At 36.0% G+C, this 20,434-nt stretch overlaps 1 protein-coding gene across 1 annotated transcript; it reads left to right on the top strand.

The window, feature by feature from the left end:
* Positions 1 to 288: 288 nt before the first annotated feature.
* Positions 289 to 17,303, top strand: C11H8orf89 (chromosome 11 C8orf89 homolog). Its single transcript, XM_068983428.1, is given in 5 exon segments — positions 289 to 349; positions 352 to 411; positions 2,845 to 2,998; positions 7,492 to 7,547; positions 17,155 to 17,303. Coding segments are annotated over 5 exon segments (480 nt in total).
* Positions 17,304 to 20,434: the final 3,131 nt, after the last annotated feature.

Raw genomic sequence — 20,434 nt, 5'->3', positions numbered from 1 at the left:
AATGCCTATAACCTTGAATTTGAAAGAACTCATTAAAATATTTAGAAGAAAAAAGCCTTACAACTTATTTTAGCTATATTCTTGAAGGCCTCTTGCTCTAAAATCCCAAGGATCTGTATTTACATGTTATAAGTAAACTTTTCATTTAAATCTATATTAATTACTTTATATGATGGCAAACAAATTTAAAAAATGTATATCTCTGATTCCTTTTTTTTTCTTTTGTATTTTGTATTGTGAATCTGATGCAGTATCTCACTTTCATCAGCACTGTTGAAAGAAGAAGTAATGCCAGTGCTGTCTCATGAAATCAAATTTGAGCCTCCTAATGTCACCAGAAATACCCTTGATGGTTTCTTTTTGAGAGTAGTTGGAGGAAAGCAGTGTTAGAAACACAAAAGATGAGGAAAGGTAACTTCCATATTTACTTATTTTACTTAATAAAGTATAGAAGTTGTGCCTCGAGTTTACATATACCTTTTTAAGCAGTCAACAGACGTTAAATAATTTTTGTAACATTTACGTAAGAAGGATAATACCTTAGGCTTATGGAAAAGAGAAATGGAAGCAGATTAGAAATAATTACTGAAGGTATTTCTGAAAATCACGATAGAAACATTCTGAAGACCTAAGCTTGGTTATCAGTGTGGTACTGTCTCTGTTGGATCATACTTCTTTTTATAAGTAGTGTTTATTTTTAAATACCTCATGTTGTTTTTTATATTTTAAGAAACCCAAAATTTTAGCAGAAACTTTTTGTATTAATAATTCTAACCAAAATTTTACTTTTTGAGTGAGTGATATGGAAAGTATCTTATATCTTATAGTTGCTCACTAAAGACTAAACTGAGAACTTTCAACCTGTATACAAATGTAAAGCTTCCCCCTTAATTTCAAATATAATTGTACTTCCTATTTATCCTGAATTCTGCCTTCCTCTTTCTTAATGGAGATATAATTCTTGAAAACAGCAAAATTCAGACATTTTTTTTGTGTTGCTATGTTGTCAGTGTTGCCTCTAGTGTCCCAGTAAAGGCACTCAGAAGACACCAGTTTGTCTGTTCTCCTACCTCCACATCTAATTGCTGAAAAAAGACTCTATGATTTTTGATGAAGAGAAACTATTTTTTTTCCAAAAGAAAAAAATCAAAGATTGCAAAATGGCATTTTGAGCATATAACTCCAGTCCCATTAAATACTATTTCTGTTTCTGTGCTAGATTTACTTAGTAGAGAAAGCTTAAAAAATAATTCTCTATGTTTAAAAGTCATCCAAACCTTTAATCTCTTAATCTGCTTTTTCCACTCACTGTCATCATTTTGAACTTTGCTGTTGTTAACATTTTGACAACCTGTTTTACCAGTGATGCATGAGGTCAGTAGAAGCAGCCGTCTTGATACTTCAGATGTCGCTCTTTATAGGTTTGGTGTGGAATTTTGCAGAGAGAAAATTAAAATCAGTACCTGAAAGGGAATTCTTTTCTCTCTCATTGCTAGCTCAGATAATCCTATATTTGTGCCTCTTGATTATCACACAACAGTAGGAAGCCGGAAAGATTTAAAGTAGCAGATATTATAAGACTCTTGAAAGTACTTTTAAATTCTTTTAAAACTAATTTTTATTAAATAAATAAATTTAATAATTTCATAAATTTAAATTAATTTGTTTTATAATTTTGTGTTATTTTCTACTGTACAGCAAAATGAATCAGCTATACATATCCATACATCTCCTCCCTTTTGGACATCCTTCCCATTCCAGTCACCACAGTGCATTAAGTAGAGTTCCCTGTGCGATGCAGTATGTTTTCCATTAGTTGTTCATTCTATACATAGGATCAATAGTGTATATGTGTCAATCCCAATATCCCAACTGCTCCCACCCCCATGTTCTCCCTTGGTATCCATATATTTGTTCTCTGTGTCTGTGTCTCTGTTTTGCAAATAAGATCATCTATACCACTTTTCTAGATTCCACATATATGTGTCAATATATGATATTTTTCTCCTTCTGACTTCACTCTGTATAGAGTCTCTAGGTCCATCCACATCCCTACAAATGACTGTTTTGTTCCTTTTTATGGCTGAGTAATATTCCACTGCATATACATACCACATCTTTAAACATCCCGCTGTTGATGGACATTTAGGTTGCTTTAATGTCCTGACTATATACTGCTATGAATATTGGGGTTCATGTATCTTTTTGAATTATGATTTTCTCTGGTTATGTGCCCAGTAGGGGGATTGCTGGGTCTTTTTTTTAAGTTTTTTAAGGAAGCTCCATACTGTTTTCCATAGAGGCTGTATCAGTTTATACTCTCACTAACAGTGTAAGAGAGTTCCCTTTGCTCGATGACTTCTCCAGCACTTTTTGTTTGTAGATTTTTTGATGGCCTTCTGACTGCTGTGAGGTGATTCCTCATTGCGGTTTTGATTTGTATTTCTCTGATGATTGATGGTGTTGAGCATCTCCTCATGTGTTTGATGGCCATCTGTAGGTCTTCTTTGGAGAATAAGCTATTTTTCCATGTGAAGGTGTAATGTTCTGGGAATTCTGGTTGACCCAAATAATGAAGGCAGAGGACAGTGATGTGTCTGGGAGATCTGTGAAGCTCTCCTTCCTTCTTCTAGTATTTAGCCCCATAATGAGCTCTTCTCTACTGTCCCTGTCCTAGGAATTGAAAGATATTCTCTTGGGAAAGATGTTAGCTCAATTACAGTAGCTTAATTTTCTTAATGACTGATTTAGTGTATGTATTATGCACTTTCATTTATAGTAAAAGAAGTTATATACATTTAATCAAGAAATAATACAGATGGTTATAATACTATTTTAAATTAGAATGCACTGCAGCATTTGGTCTAGAAGAATTCAAAGAATGTGTCAAAATGCCATATTTACCAGGATTGCAAAATTGCCAAAAGAGCGTAAGTTCCACTCCACTAGAGTTTCATAGAAGACTCCTGCATGCTGATACTGAGGTGCCTCCTGTCAGGTAGGTCATTTCTACTTGATTTTCATTTGTTGACTATTTACTTGAAGTAACACTACTGAATACAGAGATTTTTCTGGCTAGTGAATCTAACTCTTGCCAACTTTTTTTTTTTTTTTGTATAAGGGATTTAATTTTTAAAAATCTCAATTAGCAATTTTATTCAGTTTGACCAGTAGGTACTTTTTTCTGTTTTCAAGTAACATTGCCAGAAAGAGTTTAAGAACTAACTTAAAAAAAAAAAAATCTTTATTGCTCTAGCATAGATTGCTCATGAGAATACTGAGTTTTAGCAATATAAATAAACAAGATCTCTACAATAGGAACTGGCTTCTGTACCCTGAATAGAGAACCTTGTTTTATTTCTAGTTTGATTGAAGTGGTGTGAGAGGAAATTCTGAGTGAGAATTCAGTCTAATGAAGACCTTGTATTGCTATCAGATGAAATGAGTTTGTCAACCAGAGAAGTCCCACTGACTTTGAATTCTGGCATTTAAAAACTTTATTTTGAATACCTTTCCTTCTACAAATCAGATAGCATTAAAAGAAAACTTCTTTCTTCAAAGGGACCTAAAAATTAGTAGGATAGTCTCATACCCCATTTGGTTCCTGCTTTTATTTTTTCATGAAGTATGTGTTGAATGTAGTACTCATTCACTTTGCCAGCCTGAAAAAGATGAAGCATTTTCTTTTGTTGAATATTTATTTGTAGTACCACTGCTGAATGTAGAGGTTTTTCTGGCTAGTGAATATAATTCTTTCTCTTTAGTGGAAAATGCAGATTTTCATATTTTCTCCTGCTGTAGTGAGCTTCAAAGACATTTAGTTATACATAGCACACACATAATTGGAATTTTAGAACATATATCTCTTGACTTTTCAACTAGTGTTATTGGTCTTGTTAATTACTCTTGAAGTAAATTTTTGTAATATAAAGAACTAGAATATACTAAAGATGAAAAGTTATAGATAGTTTATATCTGACTTATGAAAATAATTTGAATTTTGTAGAAAATCTAGAGAAAAAAATAAGAACAATTATTTGATAGCTTACCCATTTTAACATACCCATTTTTATTCTTAGAGGTTCTCTTCTATCATCGTCTATTTTCATGGATTTTTGTTTGAGTTGTGATTTTAGTATAATTCCAATTTTTTATTCTGACCCTTTTTACTTAATATTACATGTGTACAGTTTTTCTGTATTACTACATAATCTTCAAACAGTCCTCACTGGCCACATAAAATATTTCATTGTTAGATTCATAGTTTATTTAATTTTATTTAATTTTCCTGTCATTGCTTTGACTTTTTTCACTTTGTAAATGACACCATAAATGAACAATAACACACATAAAGCTTTTGCCATTGTTTTTAATATCATCCAAGGACAGACTGTCAAGCTATAAAATACAAAAACCCAAATCATTCTTTCTGAAGTGAGATTATAATGAAATAAGGCAGATAGTGAACGACAGGGAAGCGTGGCATGCTGTAGTCCATGGGGTCACCAAGAGTTGAATGCAACTTAGCAACTGAACATATGCAGAAGCAGAGATGGTAGAAGAGAGACAGTGAGTTGCTAGTGGAGCAGATGGTAGCAGTTAAAGAGGATGGATGGCGGGGATGTAGAAAGAAGAGAGACCATTGGAAACATGCATGTGAAAGCTACTTACGGACAGTGAGTTTCTTTTATTATCAAGATACCTGTTTCCCTGACACTCAGCTCACCCTTTGAGTAAAAGTGTGTAAGGCTGCCTATGGCCTTGGCCTTGTCTCAGTACAGACCAGTCTTCTTTCAATCATATGACCATCTTAAAGAAACTGCAAACCCAGAAAGCATCTCCTGAATTAACCCATTTGATCTTTAGATTTTAAGCCTTCATTTGGCTTCCTACCTTTTTCATCGGATTTCAGTTCATTATTTTTTTCATTTACAATTAGGCTGTATGTGAAATGATTTCTTAATATTTTACATTAACTTGAGTGTGAATTTACTTACTTTAATGAAGAATAATTTGAATTTATTATATTCATGTTATGACAAGTGTTTTTCAGACACAGAACGGAAGAGTAGTGGCTAAGAACCATGCTGTGTACGAAGTGCTTGGTGGACGTAAATATTATTTCTTTTTCCTGTGTCTTTATTTTAGCCATTCTACTGAGAACATATCAAGTTGCCTACAAGTATTTTATTCTCCTCTACATATTGCACAACGCCCTGTGAAAGGACAGTCTTGGCAAAGCAGGAAAGTACTCATTTTTATCTGTCTTGTATACAATCCCATACCCTTAAAAAAAAAAAAAAACTCTGTATATACGGATATTTGATTTTATACTCTGATAAAAGTTTAATGTGTTTTTAAGTTTATTTAATGATAAAATTTTTCAGTGAATTGCAAGGTGATGTATTTTGGTAATGTAATTGAAAATAGTCCTAGTGGTGAAGTGCATTTAAAAGTTACAGTTGACTATTCTGCATATGATATGATAAACTGCCACCAGCTGTCATACTAGCAGACCTGAAGCAATGATTTATGAGTTTAATTCCATTAAATTAATATTAGGAAACTGACACAATATGACCTCTCAACTCACCAGTGTTATCTTTAAAAGTTCCATGCAGCCAAGCACAAGATATTTGTTCTGATATTGGATACTGTTTTTTTAAAAATGGATGTTCTGTGTTTTTTGAGGACGTGACTCTAGTGGTGAAGAACCCATCTGCCAAGGCAGGAGATGTAGGAGATGCAGGTTCGATCCCTAGGTCAGGAAGATCCCCTGGAGGAGGGCATGGCAACCCACTCCAGTATTCTTGCCTGGAGAATCCCATGGATAGAGAAGCCTGGTGGGCTATAGTCCACAGGGTTGCAAAGAGTCAGACACAACTGAAGCGACTTAGCACAGGCATGCACAAAGCCCTTCACACTAAGAAGATTAATCATAGAATTTCAATTATCTCTCAGTAGGTGCAAGAGAATCTGAGGAGTATCCTTAGGGACCACTAAAAGCTTATTACGTAGCAGTCAGTAAGGCTGGTCTTGAGTTCCAACCTCAGTGTAAATACTAGGTATACTTATCTCAACTGTACCCATATTTGATGTCTAGGAGGGGTGCTGTTGCCATGATAATAAGTTGCTATGATACCTCCAAGCAGCCATGGAAGCTGACCTTGTTTAGTGTATTACATGGATTAAGAATGAATATATGTTTTGATTGGATAGAGGGGAAAAAAAGTTATAGCTGTTTTGTAAGTTTAGTGTACCTACAAGAAATTTGGAATGCTTACGGGTTAGCTTACCTAGAGCCAATTTGATCATTATGTATTTCCTCTAATAACTTACTCATTATCTAGGTTTATTCATAGGAACAGAAGTTGATTATGACAAAATTCTGATTGTGGTAATTAATAGGTAAAATGAGCACAAATAACTGATAGTTGGTATCTGGCTTAAAAACAGTGAAAAGGCTGGCTTAAAACTCTACATTCAAAAAATATGGCATCCAGTCCCGTCACTTCATGGCAAATAGATGGGGAAACAATGGAAACAGTGAGAGACTTTATTTTCTTGGGATCCAAAATCACTGCGAATGGTGACTGCAGCCATGTAATTAAAAGACACTTGCTCCTTGGAAGAAAAGCTATGATCAACCTAGACAGCATATTAAAAAGCATATTACTTTGCTGACCAAGGTCTGTCTAGTCAAAGCTGTGGTTTTTCCAGTAGTCATGTATGGATGTGAGAGTTGGACCATGAAGTAAGCTGAGTGCTGAAGAACTGATGCTTTTGAACTGTGGTGATGGAGAAGACTTTTGAGAGTCCCTTGGACTGCAAGGAGATCCAACCAAGTCCATCCTAAAGGAAATCAGTCCTGAATATTCATTGGAAGAACTGATGCTGGAGCTGAAGCTCCAATCCTTTGACCACCTGATGTGAAGAACTGACTCATGGGAAAAGACCCTGATGTGGGAAAGATTGAAGGCAGGAGGAGGAGGGGATGACAGAGGATGAGATGGTTGGATGGCATCACCACTCGATGGACATGAGTTTGAGCAAGCTCCAGGAGTTGATGATGGACAGGGAAGCCTGACATGCTGCAGTCCATGGGGTCTCAAAGACTCAACTGAATTGAACTGAACTGGTATCTGGCATGTCTAAATATTATGCTAATTAATCTTAAGTCCCTTCCTCTAGCATTCCCTGAATCATGATTAGTGATAAGTTCAGATAAAGGTGGGAAAAGGATGACATAGCACTCACCCATTGGTAAAATTTATTAGCAAAAACCGAGATACTGAGTTGGTTCATATCTGCTTCTGATGGGATTATTTGTGATGGGAGGAGTTTCCTTCCTTTAAATGTTTATTTAATTTTATATAATGATCTTCAGCAAGTGAATTTCACTGAAAGCAAGCTTCTTGTCTCAATGTATTTTAAAAAATTAATGTACCCTGGATTTATGTAAAGTGAATTTATGATAACATATAATTTTAGGTTAAAGAAGACTAAGCCCACATGCACTGTGACACCACTTCAGGAGAAATCAAAAGGTAAGCTGGGTCATCTTTTTCTCCTACGACTTGTCTTATGAAGGGTGTGAAAATACTTATCTTTTTTAATACTTACTTTCTTTCCACTGACTTAATTGTCTTTGTTTTGTTAATTTTTCTTTTAAGCTGTGCTTGTTTTATAAACTTAAGTGCATGTTGTGTTCACTATATACATGCCTTTATCATGTCATGTTGGAAGATGGAGCAAATAAACAGTACCTCTCAAAATGAGAAGGCACCTTGAGACCAAAAACCAAGGCAGACAGTGCCATTTAATCAATGGATCAGCTTATTATATGGTGACTTATTCCCAGGGTGGGAGTTCCAGGGCGAACAACGACTTGGAAACATCTGTAGCTGCATTCTGCATTACCGAGTGGCTGTTGAGACAAATTTATAGTTAACCTAGCGTATGGGAGTATATGCTTAGAAATGGGAAGAACATTCCTAAGTCAAGATTTATGAATGGGTAACTATTCTCATGGGTGCCAGGAATATGTCAGGGAAGGTCTTCATCATTGTTTGGAGACCACCTATAACCTCAGATATGCAGATAACACCACCCTTATGGCAGAACGTGAAGAGGAACTAAAAAGCCTCTTGATGAAAGTGAAAGCAGAGAGTGAAAATGTTGGCTTAAAGTTCATCATTCAGAAAACGAAGATCATGGCATCTGGTCCCATCACTTCATGGCAAATAGATGGGGAAACAGTGTCAGACTTTATTTTTGGGGCTCCAAAATCACAGCAGATGGTGACTGCAGCCATGAAATTAAAAGACGCTTACTCCTTGGAAGAAAAGTTATGACCAACCTAGATAGCATATTCAAAAGCAGAGACATTACTTTGCTGACTAAAGTCCGTCTAGTCAAGGCTATGGTTTTTCCTGTGGTCATGTATGGATGTGAGAATGGAACTGTGAAGAAGGCTGAGCGCCGAAGAATCGATGCTTTTGAACTGTGGTGTTGGAGAAGACTCTTGAGAGTCCCTTGGACTGCAAGGAGATCCAACCAGTCCATTCTGAAGGAGATCAGCCCTGAGATTTCTTTGGAAGGAATGATGCTAAAGCTGAAACTCCAGTACTTTGGCCACCTCATGCGAAGAGTTGACTCATTGGAAAAGACCCTGATGCTGGGAGGGATTGGGGGCAGGAAGAGAAGGGGACGACAGAGGATGAGATGGCTGGATGGCATCACTGACTCGATGGCCGTTGAGTCTGAGTGAACTCCGGGAGTTGGTGATGGAAGGGAGGCCTGGCGTGCTGTGATTCATGGGGTCGCGAAGAGTCAGACACGACTGAGCGACTGGACTGAACTGAACTGAACTGGTCCTTATGATTTGTTGTTGTTTAGTCACTAAGTCGTGTCTGATTCTTGCAGCCCCAGGGCCTGTACCTTGCCAGGCAGTATGGAAAACAGTATGGAGGTTCCTCAAAAAAATTAAAAATAAAGCTACCATGTAATCCATCAATCTCAGTACTGGATATATTTCCAAAAGAAATGAAATCCATATCTCAAAGAGATCTGAACTCACATATTCACTGCAGCATTATTCACAATAGCCAGGATATGGAAACAACCCAAGTGTCCATTGACAGATAAATTGATAAAGAAGATGCAGTATATATATACCCAATGGAATATTATTTTGCCATAAAAATCAAGGAAATCCTACCTTTATAACAATGTGGATGAACCCAGAACACTTTATACAAGTGAAATAAGTCAGATAGAGAAAGACAAATACTGCATGGTATCACTTATATGTAGAATCTTTTAAAATGTCAAACAGAGACAAGGTAGAATAGTGGTTATCAGTAAATGGGGACTGGGGAAAACGGGGAGATGTTTTAGAGATATAATGTACAGCATGGTGACTGAAGTTAGTAATACTATATGGTGTATTGAAGTTTGCTGAGAGAGTAGAATTTTAAGTGTTCTTATCTCCTTTCCCCCTCAAAAAGGTAAACAAGTAAGATGATTGATGTGTTAATTAACTTAATTGTGATAATCATTTTACAGTGTATATGTATATCAAGTCATCAGTGAGTGAGTGAGTGAGAGTTGCTCAGTCGTGTTTGACTCTTTGTGATCCAAGGCAATGGCAACCCACTCCAGTACTCCTGCCTAGAAAATCCCATGGATGGAGGAGCCTGGTAGGCTGCAGTCCATGGGATCGTGAAGAGTCAGACACGACTGAGCGACTTCACTTTCACTTTTCACTTTCATGCATTGGAGAAGGAACTGGCAACCCACTCCAGTGTTCTTGCCTGGAGAATCCCAGGGACGGGGGAGCCTGGTAGGCAGCCATCTATGGGGTCGCACAGAGTCGGACACGACTGAAGTGAATTAGCAGTAGCAGGACCATAGTCTGCCAGGCTCCTCTGTTCGTGGAATTCTCCAGGCAAGAATGCTAGAGTGGGTTGCCATTTTCTTCTTCAGGGGATCTTCCCAACACAGGGATCCGAACCCAGGTCTCCAGCATTGTAGGCGGTTTCTTTACTGTCTTACCAGGGAAGCAAGTCATCAGTGGTATATTTTAAACATATACAATTTATATCATATATGCCTCAATAAAATTGGTAAAAGATGGAAAACAATATATCATAGGATTAGTAAAATGAAAGATAGAGCATTATGAAAGTACCCAGTTAAAGTGAAGAGAGAAAGATAATACAGAACAGAATATGCAAAGACAATATGTGATAAGATAAAACTGCTTTACACATATATAATTCTAATTCCAGATTAAGAGGAGCAAGAGAAAGTGAGACAAGCAGTATTTACTTACTGGCTGAGAATTTCCCAAGCTGACTAAAAAATACCAAACAGTGGATACAAAAATTCTATGAACCTCCAGCAGAATAGCAACAAAGAAAATCATAGTTAGTCACATCATAGTAAAAAGGCTAAATATTTTTTAAAAAAGAAAAGTTCTCTTCCGGAGAGCAATGGTAAGACATACAACTGAGTGTATGTTGTATGTTGTATGTTGTATTTCCAGTGGAGACAATGGAAGCAAGAAGACAAAGCAGTGGTATTTTCAAGTGCTGAATGACAGTAACTGCCAAACTTGATCTGTATATACAATGAAAATATCCTTAAAAGCAAAAACAAAATAAAGACATTATTATTCAAATAGAAGTTGAAAGATTTAATTGTCAGTAGAGCTACACTAAAAGCATATTAAAGAAATAATATGATACAAGATGAAAGCATGGCAACTTGTAAAGGAAAGAGAAGCCGTAGCAGTATTATTGTCTTATGAAGTTTAAAATATATGTAGAAGTAAAACACAATAATACCACAGAAGTGGGATGGGGCATACATGGAGTTAAAATGTCATAAGATCCTTGCATTATTTGAAATATAGTAATTAAGTTAAAGTAGATTGTAGGGACTTCCCCTTGGTGGTCCAGTGGTTAAGATTCTATGCTTCCTGATTGGGGAGTTAAGATCCCACACACCACGTAGCACAGCCAAAAAATAAAATTTCTTTTAAAAAGTCAATTGTAATATGTCAAAGAGGTGTGATAAAATCTGTATGATAACCACTAAAAGAAAAGGATACAAGTAACAAGATTATAGGGAAATAGAAAAGTAAAAAATATTTAATCATCTCAAAGCAAGAAAAGAGGAAAAAAAGAAATATGAAATAGGACAAATAGAAAACAACTAGTAATATTAAAATTAAACATACAATAAATACATTGGATATAAGTGGACTAAATATTTCAGCTAAAAACAAAACCCATCAGACTAATAAAAATAATTATATGCTGGTTATAAGAAGCATACCTTAAAAATAAGGACAGGAGAGATCAAAAATAAAAGGATAGAAAAATATAAACCATGTAAATGGTAATTAAAAGAAAGCTTGTTATAGCTACACTAACATCAAACAAAATAAACTTCAAAGCAGGAAGTATTATGTGCAATAGAGTGATATTTCATAGTAACAAAAGGATTAATACAACAGAAGGATTTAACCATCCTAAATTTGTATGCTCTGTTAAGATAAAATACACAAAGATCAAAGGAATGTAATGAAAAGGAAAGTAGACATTATAGGAGATTTTTAAACAAATATTAAATAAGTGAAATCATGTAGCACATATTCTCTGACTGCAGTGGAATTAAACTAGAAATCAGTAATTAAAAATAATTATAAAATCCCACAGAGGTTTGGGTATTAAGAAATGTACTTTTAAGTAACTTGTGAGTCAAAGGAGAAATACAGTGGAATTTACATATTAGTTTGAACTGAAGGATGATGAAAATATGATACATCAAAACTCCTTGGGTACAGTAAAAACGTAGCTTTTAGGGAAACTTAAAGCATGAAGTACCTGTATTAGAAAAGATGAAAGGCTTAATAAGCAATGATTTTAACATTAATCTCAAGAATTTAACAAAAGAACAGCATATTAAATTCAAAGAAAATAAAAGGAAAAATAATCAAGAGCAAAAATCAACAAAGTAGAAAACGAATATTCAATCAGGAAAAATCAACAAGAGCCAAAAGTTAGTTTTTTAAAAACGTGAATAAAATTGATAAATGTCTAGCAAGACTGACAGGAGAGAAGCAAGACTGACAGGAGAGAGAGATTATCAGTATCATATTAAGAAATAAAGAAACCACAACCTAGCAGAATGACACTGGTAAATTCTTCCGACATTTATATATTTATTTTTAATTGGAGGATAGTTGCTTTACAACTCTTGTGTTGATTTCTGCCATACAACACCACGAATCAGTCATGAGTCTGCACATGTCCCCTCCCTCTGGAGCCCCTCTCCTACCCGCCCCTCACCCCGCCCTTCTAGGTTGTCACAGACACTGTGGTGAGCTCCTGTGCTACATAGCAGCTTCCCGCTGGTTACCTGCTTTACACAAGGTGGTGCAGGTGTGTCAGTGCTGCTTGCTAAGTCTGCCGCACCCTCTCCTTTCCCCACTGTGTCCACTAGGCCTTCCTCTGCCTCTGCATCTCTATTCCTGCCTGCAAATAGGTTCATCAGTACCCTTCTTCTAGATTCCATATATATTATGTGTTAATATACGATATTTGTTTTCCTCTTTCTGACTTACTTCACTCTGTATAACAGGCTCTAGGTTCATCCATGTTAGTTCAGCTGACTCACATTCATTCCTTCTTATGGCTGAGAAATATTCCATTGTATATATGTACCACAACTTCTTCATCCAACATTTAATTTTAAAAAGCTGTGTGATATAAATTATTCCAGAAAATAAGAAAAGAAGGAACACTTGAAGACCCATTTTATCAGGTCACTAACCTTGATTCTAAAACCTAGCTTTGACCTTATAAGAAACTTAAAATTAGAAGAAAATAGAAGTAAAAATTCTAAACAAGACTTATCAGTTCAGATTCAGTGATAGATATATAAGAAGGATAATGCAACACACCATGTCAGATTTATCTAAGAAATGTGAGATTGATTTAACATTAGAAAAGCAATTGATGTCTATCATCTTGTTAATAGAATAAAGGAGAAACTGCACAGGTTCCCTTTAATAATTGTAAAAGATATTTTAATAGGATTCAATATTCATGATTAAAAATATTTTTAGCAAACTATGAGTAGAAGGGAACTTTCTTAATTTGATAAAGATGGCCTTTAAAAAACCTGCAGTAAACAGTACATTCAAACAACTAATGGGTCAAAGAAGAAATCACAAGGGAATTTTGAAAATATCTGGGGACAAATAAAAATTTAAAAATGCAATGTACCTATAGGTTGCAGCAAAAGCAGTGTGCTAAGAGTGAAATTTATAGTGGCAAACACATTAAAAAAAAAAAAAGAAAAAGATCTTGAATGAATCACATAAACTTACACCTCAAGGCATTAGAAAAAGAAGAATAAACTAAGCCCAAACTTAGCAGAAGAAAATAATAAACATTAGAGAAAAGACAGATAAAGCTTCCTTGGTGACTCAGTGACAAAGAATCTGCCTGCATTGCAAGAGGTGCAGGTTCGATCTCTGGGTTGGGAAGATCCCCTGGAGAAGGAAGTGGCAACTTACTCCGGTATTCTTGCCTGGGAAATCCCATGAACAGAGGAGCCTGGTGGGCTACAGTCCATGGGATTGCAACAGAGTGGGACATGACTTAGTGACTAAACAGCAACAACAACAAAATGAAACAGAACAGAAAACAAATCAACAGGACCAAGACTTAATTTTTAGAAAAGATAAACAAAGTTGACGAATCCTTGGTTACACTAGAAAAAAAACAGAGAAGACACAAATAGTTAAAATTAGAAATGAAAGAGGAGACATTATAACTGATTACAGAAATAAAAAGGATTATAAGAAGCTACTGTGAACAATTATGTCAACAAATTGGGGAACCTAGGAAAAAATGGGTAAGTTCATAGAAACATACAACCTACCAAGACTGAATCATGAATAAGGGACAAACTGTGCAGAGCTATAGTAGAACTATTGAGGAGATTGAAGCAGTTATCAAATACATCCCAACAAAAACATTAAGCCCAGAAATCTAGGATAAGAGGACTATAATTTTAAAATTTGCACACTTGCTCGTATCTTATTGGTTCACACTCACGAATGAAGCTATACTTAGCTCTAAAGCAAGCTGAGAAAGGTAATCTCTCCCTTTTAGCTGACCTTGTCCTCAGCTAAAATTCTGTTTTGGAAAGAGTAAAAAGTTTTGAAAAGATCATTAGTAGTCTGCCATAATTCTTTTACAATTAAAATTTATAGCTTTCTCTTGCAGACATTTGGAAATGTAGTGAATTTTTTACAATTTGATCTTACAGTCATCCACCTTGATAAAGTCTCTTGTTATTTCTTGATTTATGCTTTATATTATGTATATATATTAATATAGTATATGAAATATATATAATTGTTCTTTATGTAGATTACCATATATGAATGATGCCAGTTTTATTCTTTCTTTCCAAAGGTTTTTCCTACCCCCCACCCAAGCTTTTATTTTTCTGATTTTACTAAGCTGACTAGAACCACCAATACAGTGGTGAATAGAAATGAAAAATAGGCATCTTTGACTTGTTTCTGATTTTAAAGTAAACTCTCTTAATGTTTTCTCGTAAAGAATGATGTGTAGTGTAGGTTTTGCGTGGATATCCTTTATCAAGATAAAGAAGTTCTCTTTAATTTGCTTAGAGTTTTTTATTTTTAAAACAAATGAAAGTTTAATTTTTATCAAACATTTTCTTCTGAATTGATTGAAATGATCTTGTGATTTTCTGTTTAATTTTCTAATGTGAAAAATGACATTTGTAGATTTTTAAAAATGTTCAGCCAGTTTTACATCCCTTGGATACCCACATTTAAGGCATAATTCACTATCATTTTGTGTACGACCATATTTAATATTTTGCTAGGTTTTTAAAATCTATCTTAGTGAGTGAGATTACCACTAATTTTCTCTTTGCCTGAATTCAGTGTCAAGATTATAATGCCTTCATGAAATAAACTGGGGAGTATTTGCTTTTTCTTTTCTCTGAAGGATATGACCTAAAATTGGAATGATTTCTACCTTGAAAGTCTGATAGAGTTCATTTGTAAAATTATTTGGATCACTTGTTTTCTTTGGAGGAATTTTTTAATATTAATTCAATCATTTTAATTTTAGGACTCTTAAGGCATTGTAATTCTCCTTCCATCAATTTTGGTAAGTTATATTTTCTAGAATTTTGCATTTTGTCTACATTTTCAAATTTATTGGCATGCAGTTTAGTTTTTGTTCCATCTGTACTTTTCCTAATATTAGTTATTTAAGTCTAGCTTTTCTGTTTTTTTTTCTTAATTAATTGAACCAGAGAACTTCCCTTTTTATTAGTTTTTTCAAGGAAGAATTTTTATCTTTTTAAAAATCTTTCTTTTTGTAAGTTTGTTTTCTACTTCACTGAATTTTCTTTCCTGTGTTACGTCCTTCTTCCATATTCTTTTGGAGAAGGAAATGGCAACTCACTGCAGTATTCTTGCCTGGAGAACCCCATGGCCAGAGGAGCCTGGCGGGCTACAGTCCAGGGGGTCAAGAAGGGTCACCCGCAACTGAGCGACTGCGCACATCCATGTTCTTTGGGTTGTTCTTTCTCTAATGAATGTCTTATGTTGAGCCTATTAATTTTCAATCTTCTTTTTTAAAACAGGAATCTTAAGGTGTAAACCTTTCTATATACAACTTTTTCTACATCACACAAGTTTTGTAATTTTTTATCAGTTATAAGTATTTTTAATGTTTATTACAATTTATTTTTGATGAATGAATAATTTAGAATGTGTATACATTTCTAAATATTTGTGAATCTTAGAATTACTGTTAGTCTCCAATTCAGTTGCATTGGTCTGTATGATACCAGTTCTCTGAACTGTTTTGAGGTTTGCTTAATGCTTGCTCGGTGCTCAGTCTCTCAGTCGTGTCCGACTCTTTTTGACCCCAGGGACTGTAGCCCTGTTTTCTCCTCTGTCCATGGGATTTTCCAGGAAAGAATACTGCAGTTGATTGTCATTTCCTTCTCCAATAATTCTTAGAATCTACCTTTTGCAGCCAGAGACTCTAAGTGTCCAGTTCATTGTACTGCTAAGAACTGGAATCCTGCTCAGCTCTTCCCCTCTACTCTTTCTCTGCAATTTCTACTTCATTACTCACTGAAATAAACAAAAATACCAACCACATTGGAGAACTGAAGACAGTTTTTATTTTTGGCACTTGAAACTGAAGTTAAATAATAGCATTTTAAAGAAATATGGATCAGTCTATTACTATGAAAGCCTTGTATGTTTCTAAGTAGAAGAATTTATACGTATTACATAGGAACTTTGAATTGATGGATCTTGATTTAAATCCTGCCTCTAACAATTTCTAAACTCTTTTTTAAAGCTGTAATCCAAGATAGTACTAGTTACTGACTTCATAGTATTGATGTGTAGATGATATAGATGAAAAATACTTGACATACAAGAGATCATTCAATTAATGTTATCTATTATTATGTTATTACTCTCCTTCTATAATAGAAACTTCATTATTGCTGTTTCAGTTAGTGAGTGACTTATTTTATAACTTTACTGTTTTACTTCACTTAACATTTATGAGAAATGGTTTTATTTAGAGACAATAACAAACTCTGATTTAGTTTTATATCATTAAATACCGGCATTGAGCATTTTTGAGTTAAATATTTTTTGGATGACTTGTCATCCCTGTGGCTCAGATGGTGAAGAATCAGCCTGCAATGCAGGAGACCCAGGTTCGATTCCTGGGTCAGGAAGATCCTCTGGAGAAGGGAATGGCAACCCACTCCAGTATTCTTGCCTGGAGAATCCCCATGGACAGAAGATCCTGGCGGGCTACAGTCCATGGGGTCACAAAATGTTGGACAGGACTGAACGACTGAATGCTTTCACTTTGCCATCCACTCACTTAGAAAGTTAAGTGGCTTTCATTTCTACTTCAAGGAATGTGTTATATGAAGAACTAGTGGTGTTTAATGGTCATTTGAGGAAAAGATATTTCATTTGTACTCTAAAGAGTATCATTCATGTGTGCTTAATTCAATTGTAATAAGTGTTTTCTGTTTGTTTGTTTACAGGTTCTGGCTTCAGCGATCCTCTTGCTGGAGCACCATCTCAGTACTTACAGAGACTTTCCAACATGGCCATTTTGGAGTATGACACCATTCGTCAAGAAACAAGCAAAAAATTTAAAAAGAGCAAGAAACAAGAGCTTCGAGACTGCTGATTATCATACACTGTGATGCTTTCTTCACTGACTTTTAAAGTTTATATTTTTCCTTTCTTTTCTTTTTTGATATGTGATATGATGTGCAATGATTTACCTAAAAATGGAAGTGTAAATAGGAAATAAATGTTTTCTCTTATATATGAAATATATTGTATTTTGTTAGTCTCACAGAGACACTAAGGTAATTATTTTTATAGTTGATACACATAAGCATAAGAAAAATTTTAGTCTGTCAATTTTATGCACACCAGTTACACCTTTGGATTCTATTTGATAAATGCTTTTTGAGTGTCTGTACGATGAGCTTTGCCAGAAGCTGCAACAGATTCAAGAGTGAGTCTTTAGTTTTGGGATTAGATAGCATCCAATGAGATCCTCACCTTGTCCCTGCTTGAGTTTGGAAGCAGTTTTGAGGTAAGTATTCAAGCAGATGAAAATGAGAATATTCGCTTTGTTTGCTGGTAAAACTTGGAAAGGAAATGCTGCCTGAGATGTATGGCAGCAGTGGACTTCCTAGCACTGAACATGAGAACTGAGCAAATGCACATCAGGTATCGCTGACAACCTCAGGCTCACCTGCTCAGTCAGGCCTCTACTGCCAGGCAGAACAAGGCGTCTGTCCTGCATGCACAAGGCATCCCTGAAGGGAAAGGGGGTGGAAGGGAGACCCGCTGTGTCTCTGGGGAGGAGGAAGGTCTAGGTTGAGAGGTAGCCTCAAGATAGCCTGAGGAAGGACTTGCCTGGCAGTCCAGTGGTTAAGACTTGACCTTTCAGTGCAGGGAGTGCTGGTTCAGTCCCCTGGCGGAGAGCTAAGATCAATGTGCCTTGCAGCCAAAATATCAAGACATAAAAAAGAGAAGCGATATTGTAACAAATTCAATAAAGACTTTGAAAATGGTACACATCAAAAAGAAAAAAAAAAACAACATAAAAAAGAAAGCCTGAGAAGTTGGGGAGGAGTGTTTGTCAATACACCTCCCTGAAAAACAGGGAAAGATCAAGGATACTGATGACTGATCCAGTGGAGAATGAGAAATGGGCCATTAGAGACCCATGGAGTGTTAACAGAGTTTCAAAAATGAAGCAGTAACTAACATCCAGCAGGGAAGTCAGAGAAAGCTTCATGGAAGATGCAGTGTTAGAAATGGGCCTTAAAGACATGGATGGTGGATGGAGAGGGCATTTCTAGGAAAATGGAATAACCTAACCAAGGACATACTATGCATTTGGGAATAAGGTACTTGGCTAGAGTGTTAGGTAGTACAGGGGAGACTTCATCAATTCACCTGCCTACAGATACCAAGTCAGTAGCACATTAAACGTCACCAATCAGATGAAGGCTGTGGTGAGCTGGGGCTTGTTTTTCTGTTCATAAATGGGCACTCACTGCCTAGCTTCAGTTCTCCTGTCATGTGAGAAGCCAGAATCTGGAGTTTTATGTAAAATATCCTGGAAGGTAGTATATTCTTTCAAAGCTGCATACTCAATTTTTTCTACATTTTGGGGAAATTTTTTCTTTCATTGCATCTTTGAATATTCATTCTTTCTGTCCCATATTTTTGATTTCTCTACTTCAGGAACACCAAATATGCTTGAGATCATCCTTATCTGTTTTAAATATCTGGAGTACTGGAAACTTAAGATTTGTCAATATTTTTCTCTTTATTTTCCGATTAATCTGTAGGACTTTTTTTCTCACCCAGCTGTGCTGGCCGTTGATTTTAGCGTTTCAGGTCAACAATTCTCCACTGTGTCCGGCAAGGTGAGGGTATTGTTTTCCCATTTCATAGACAGAGCAATTGTGATTTAATAACTTACCCAAGTTCCCAGAGCTCTCAGGTTCCAGAGCCTGTATTTGAACCTGCACTTTCCTGAATCCCATGTCCCTGCTTTCCATCACAGTACAGCTTCTTTGAAAATGTCATCTTGAATGTCCTTCCAGCTCAAAAAATGCTCGTGGGGAGGTCCATACCTGCCCTTCTCAGACTCACCCATCAATAGCACTTACTTGATGGGCCATTTGTGTTGGGCACTTGATGAGAGCTGCGTGGAGTCAGTTGTCCCTAATTCCTCCTTCCTCACTCCATTTAGGATGTGAAGCATCAGGGGAGAGAGAGTCTAGTTTCCCACCTCAGAAAATCAGGAGAAATATAAACCCTAAGGTATAGTTTAAAATTTAAATAATCACTGGCATCTTTGTAGTAATTTGTGGTTTACAAAGCACTTACACTCACATGATCTCATTAGCGCCTTGAAAGATGAGGTTACTTGAGGCTGTTATGTATGGACAGTTCCATTGATGATGACAGTAGGGGGTTCCCATCGTGCCACGTGGCTGCTGACAAGCAGCTCCACAGCACCTGGTCATCAGGAACACTTTATAAAGCTCCTTAAGGTCCATTGTAGACCCACATAATCAGTCATATAATTTCAAGTGCTTAACATGTATTTGATTTTTCTATCTGGATTTTTCTCCTTTGAAAATAAGGGTGGACTGCCCATTGGAATTATGAACTAGCTCCTATTGGGATGGGTTTGGGGTGTTGAATAGATGACCACTGTCAGCAGACAGCCCTAACTGAACTAAGGTCTGCTTTAGAATAAATATTTGTGATTCCTCAAGCAGTTTTTACCTCTTAATGTATGGCTTTTTCAGAATGCTTATGGGCAGTATCCTGATTGATGCCTGTGTTCAAAGAAGCCTAGAAACTGCCACCAGAACCTGATGATTCCACCAAACTGTTCAGGTAAACACAGGAAATGTGTGAGTTCACATTTACAGACACAACTCACTTTCCTCAGAATGTAAGTGGACACCTATATAGAATGGACAGATGAGGGGAAGGACACTTTTGATGCATGGAGTGTTTTTCTTGGATCATTTGTTAATCTGATACTAATGAGATATCAGCCTGTAATTTTTCTACCGCTCCACAAACTTGAGAATAATCCAAGATAACATGCACATGAAGAGAACCAAAAACCTGTCTCCCAGAAACGACCTGGTGAAACAATGCCATCAAGGGGCTCATCCTAAAGTCGATAACTCTAGGGCTATGACAGACTTGAAGTCTATGCTTATAGAGCATCGTTTTGGCAAGAATAAAAAGATGGACAAAAAGACAGGA

This window comes from Capricornis sumatraensis, chromosome 11 (genome assembly GCF_032405125.1).
Source record: "Capricornis sumatraensis isolate serow.1 chromosome 11, serow.2, whole genome shotgun sequence".
Classification (NCBI taxonomy): domain Eukaryota; kingdom Metazoa; phylum Chordata; class Mammalia; order Artiodactyla; family Bovidae; genus Capricornis; species Capricornis sumatraensis.
The sequence above is the reverse complement of the archived record's forward strand: the minus strand, read 5'-3'. Positions and strand labels throughout refer to the sequence as shown.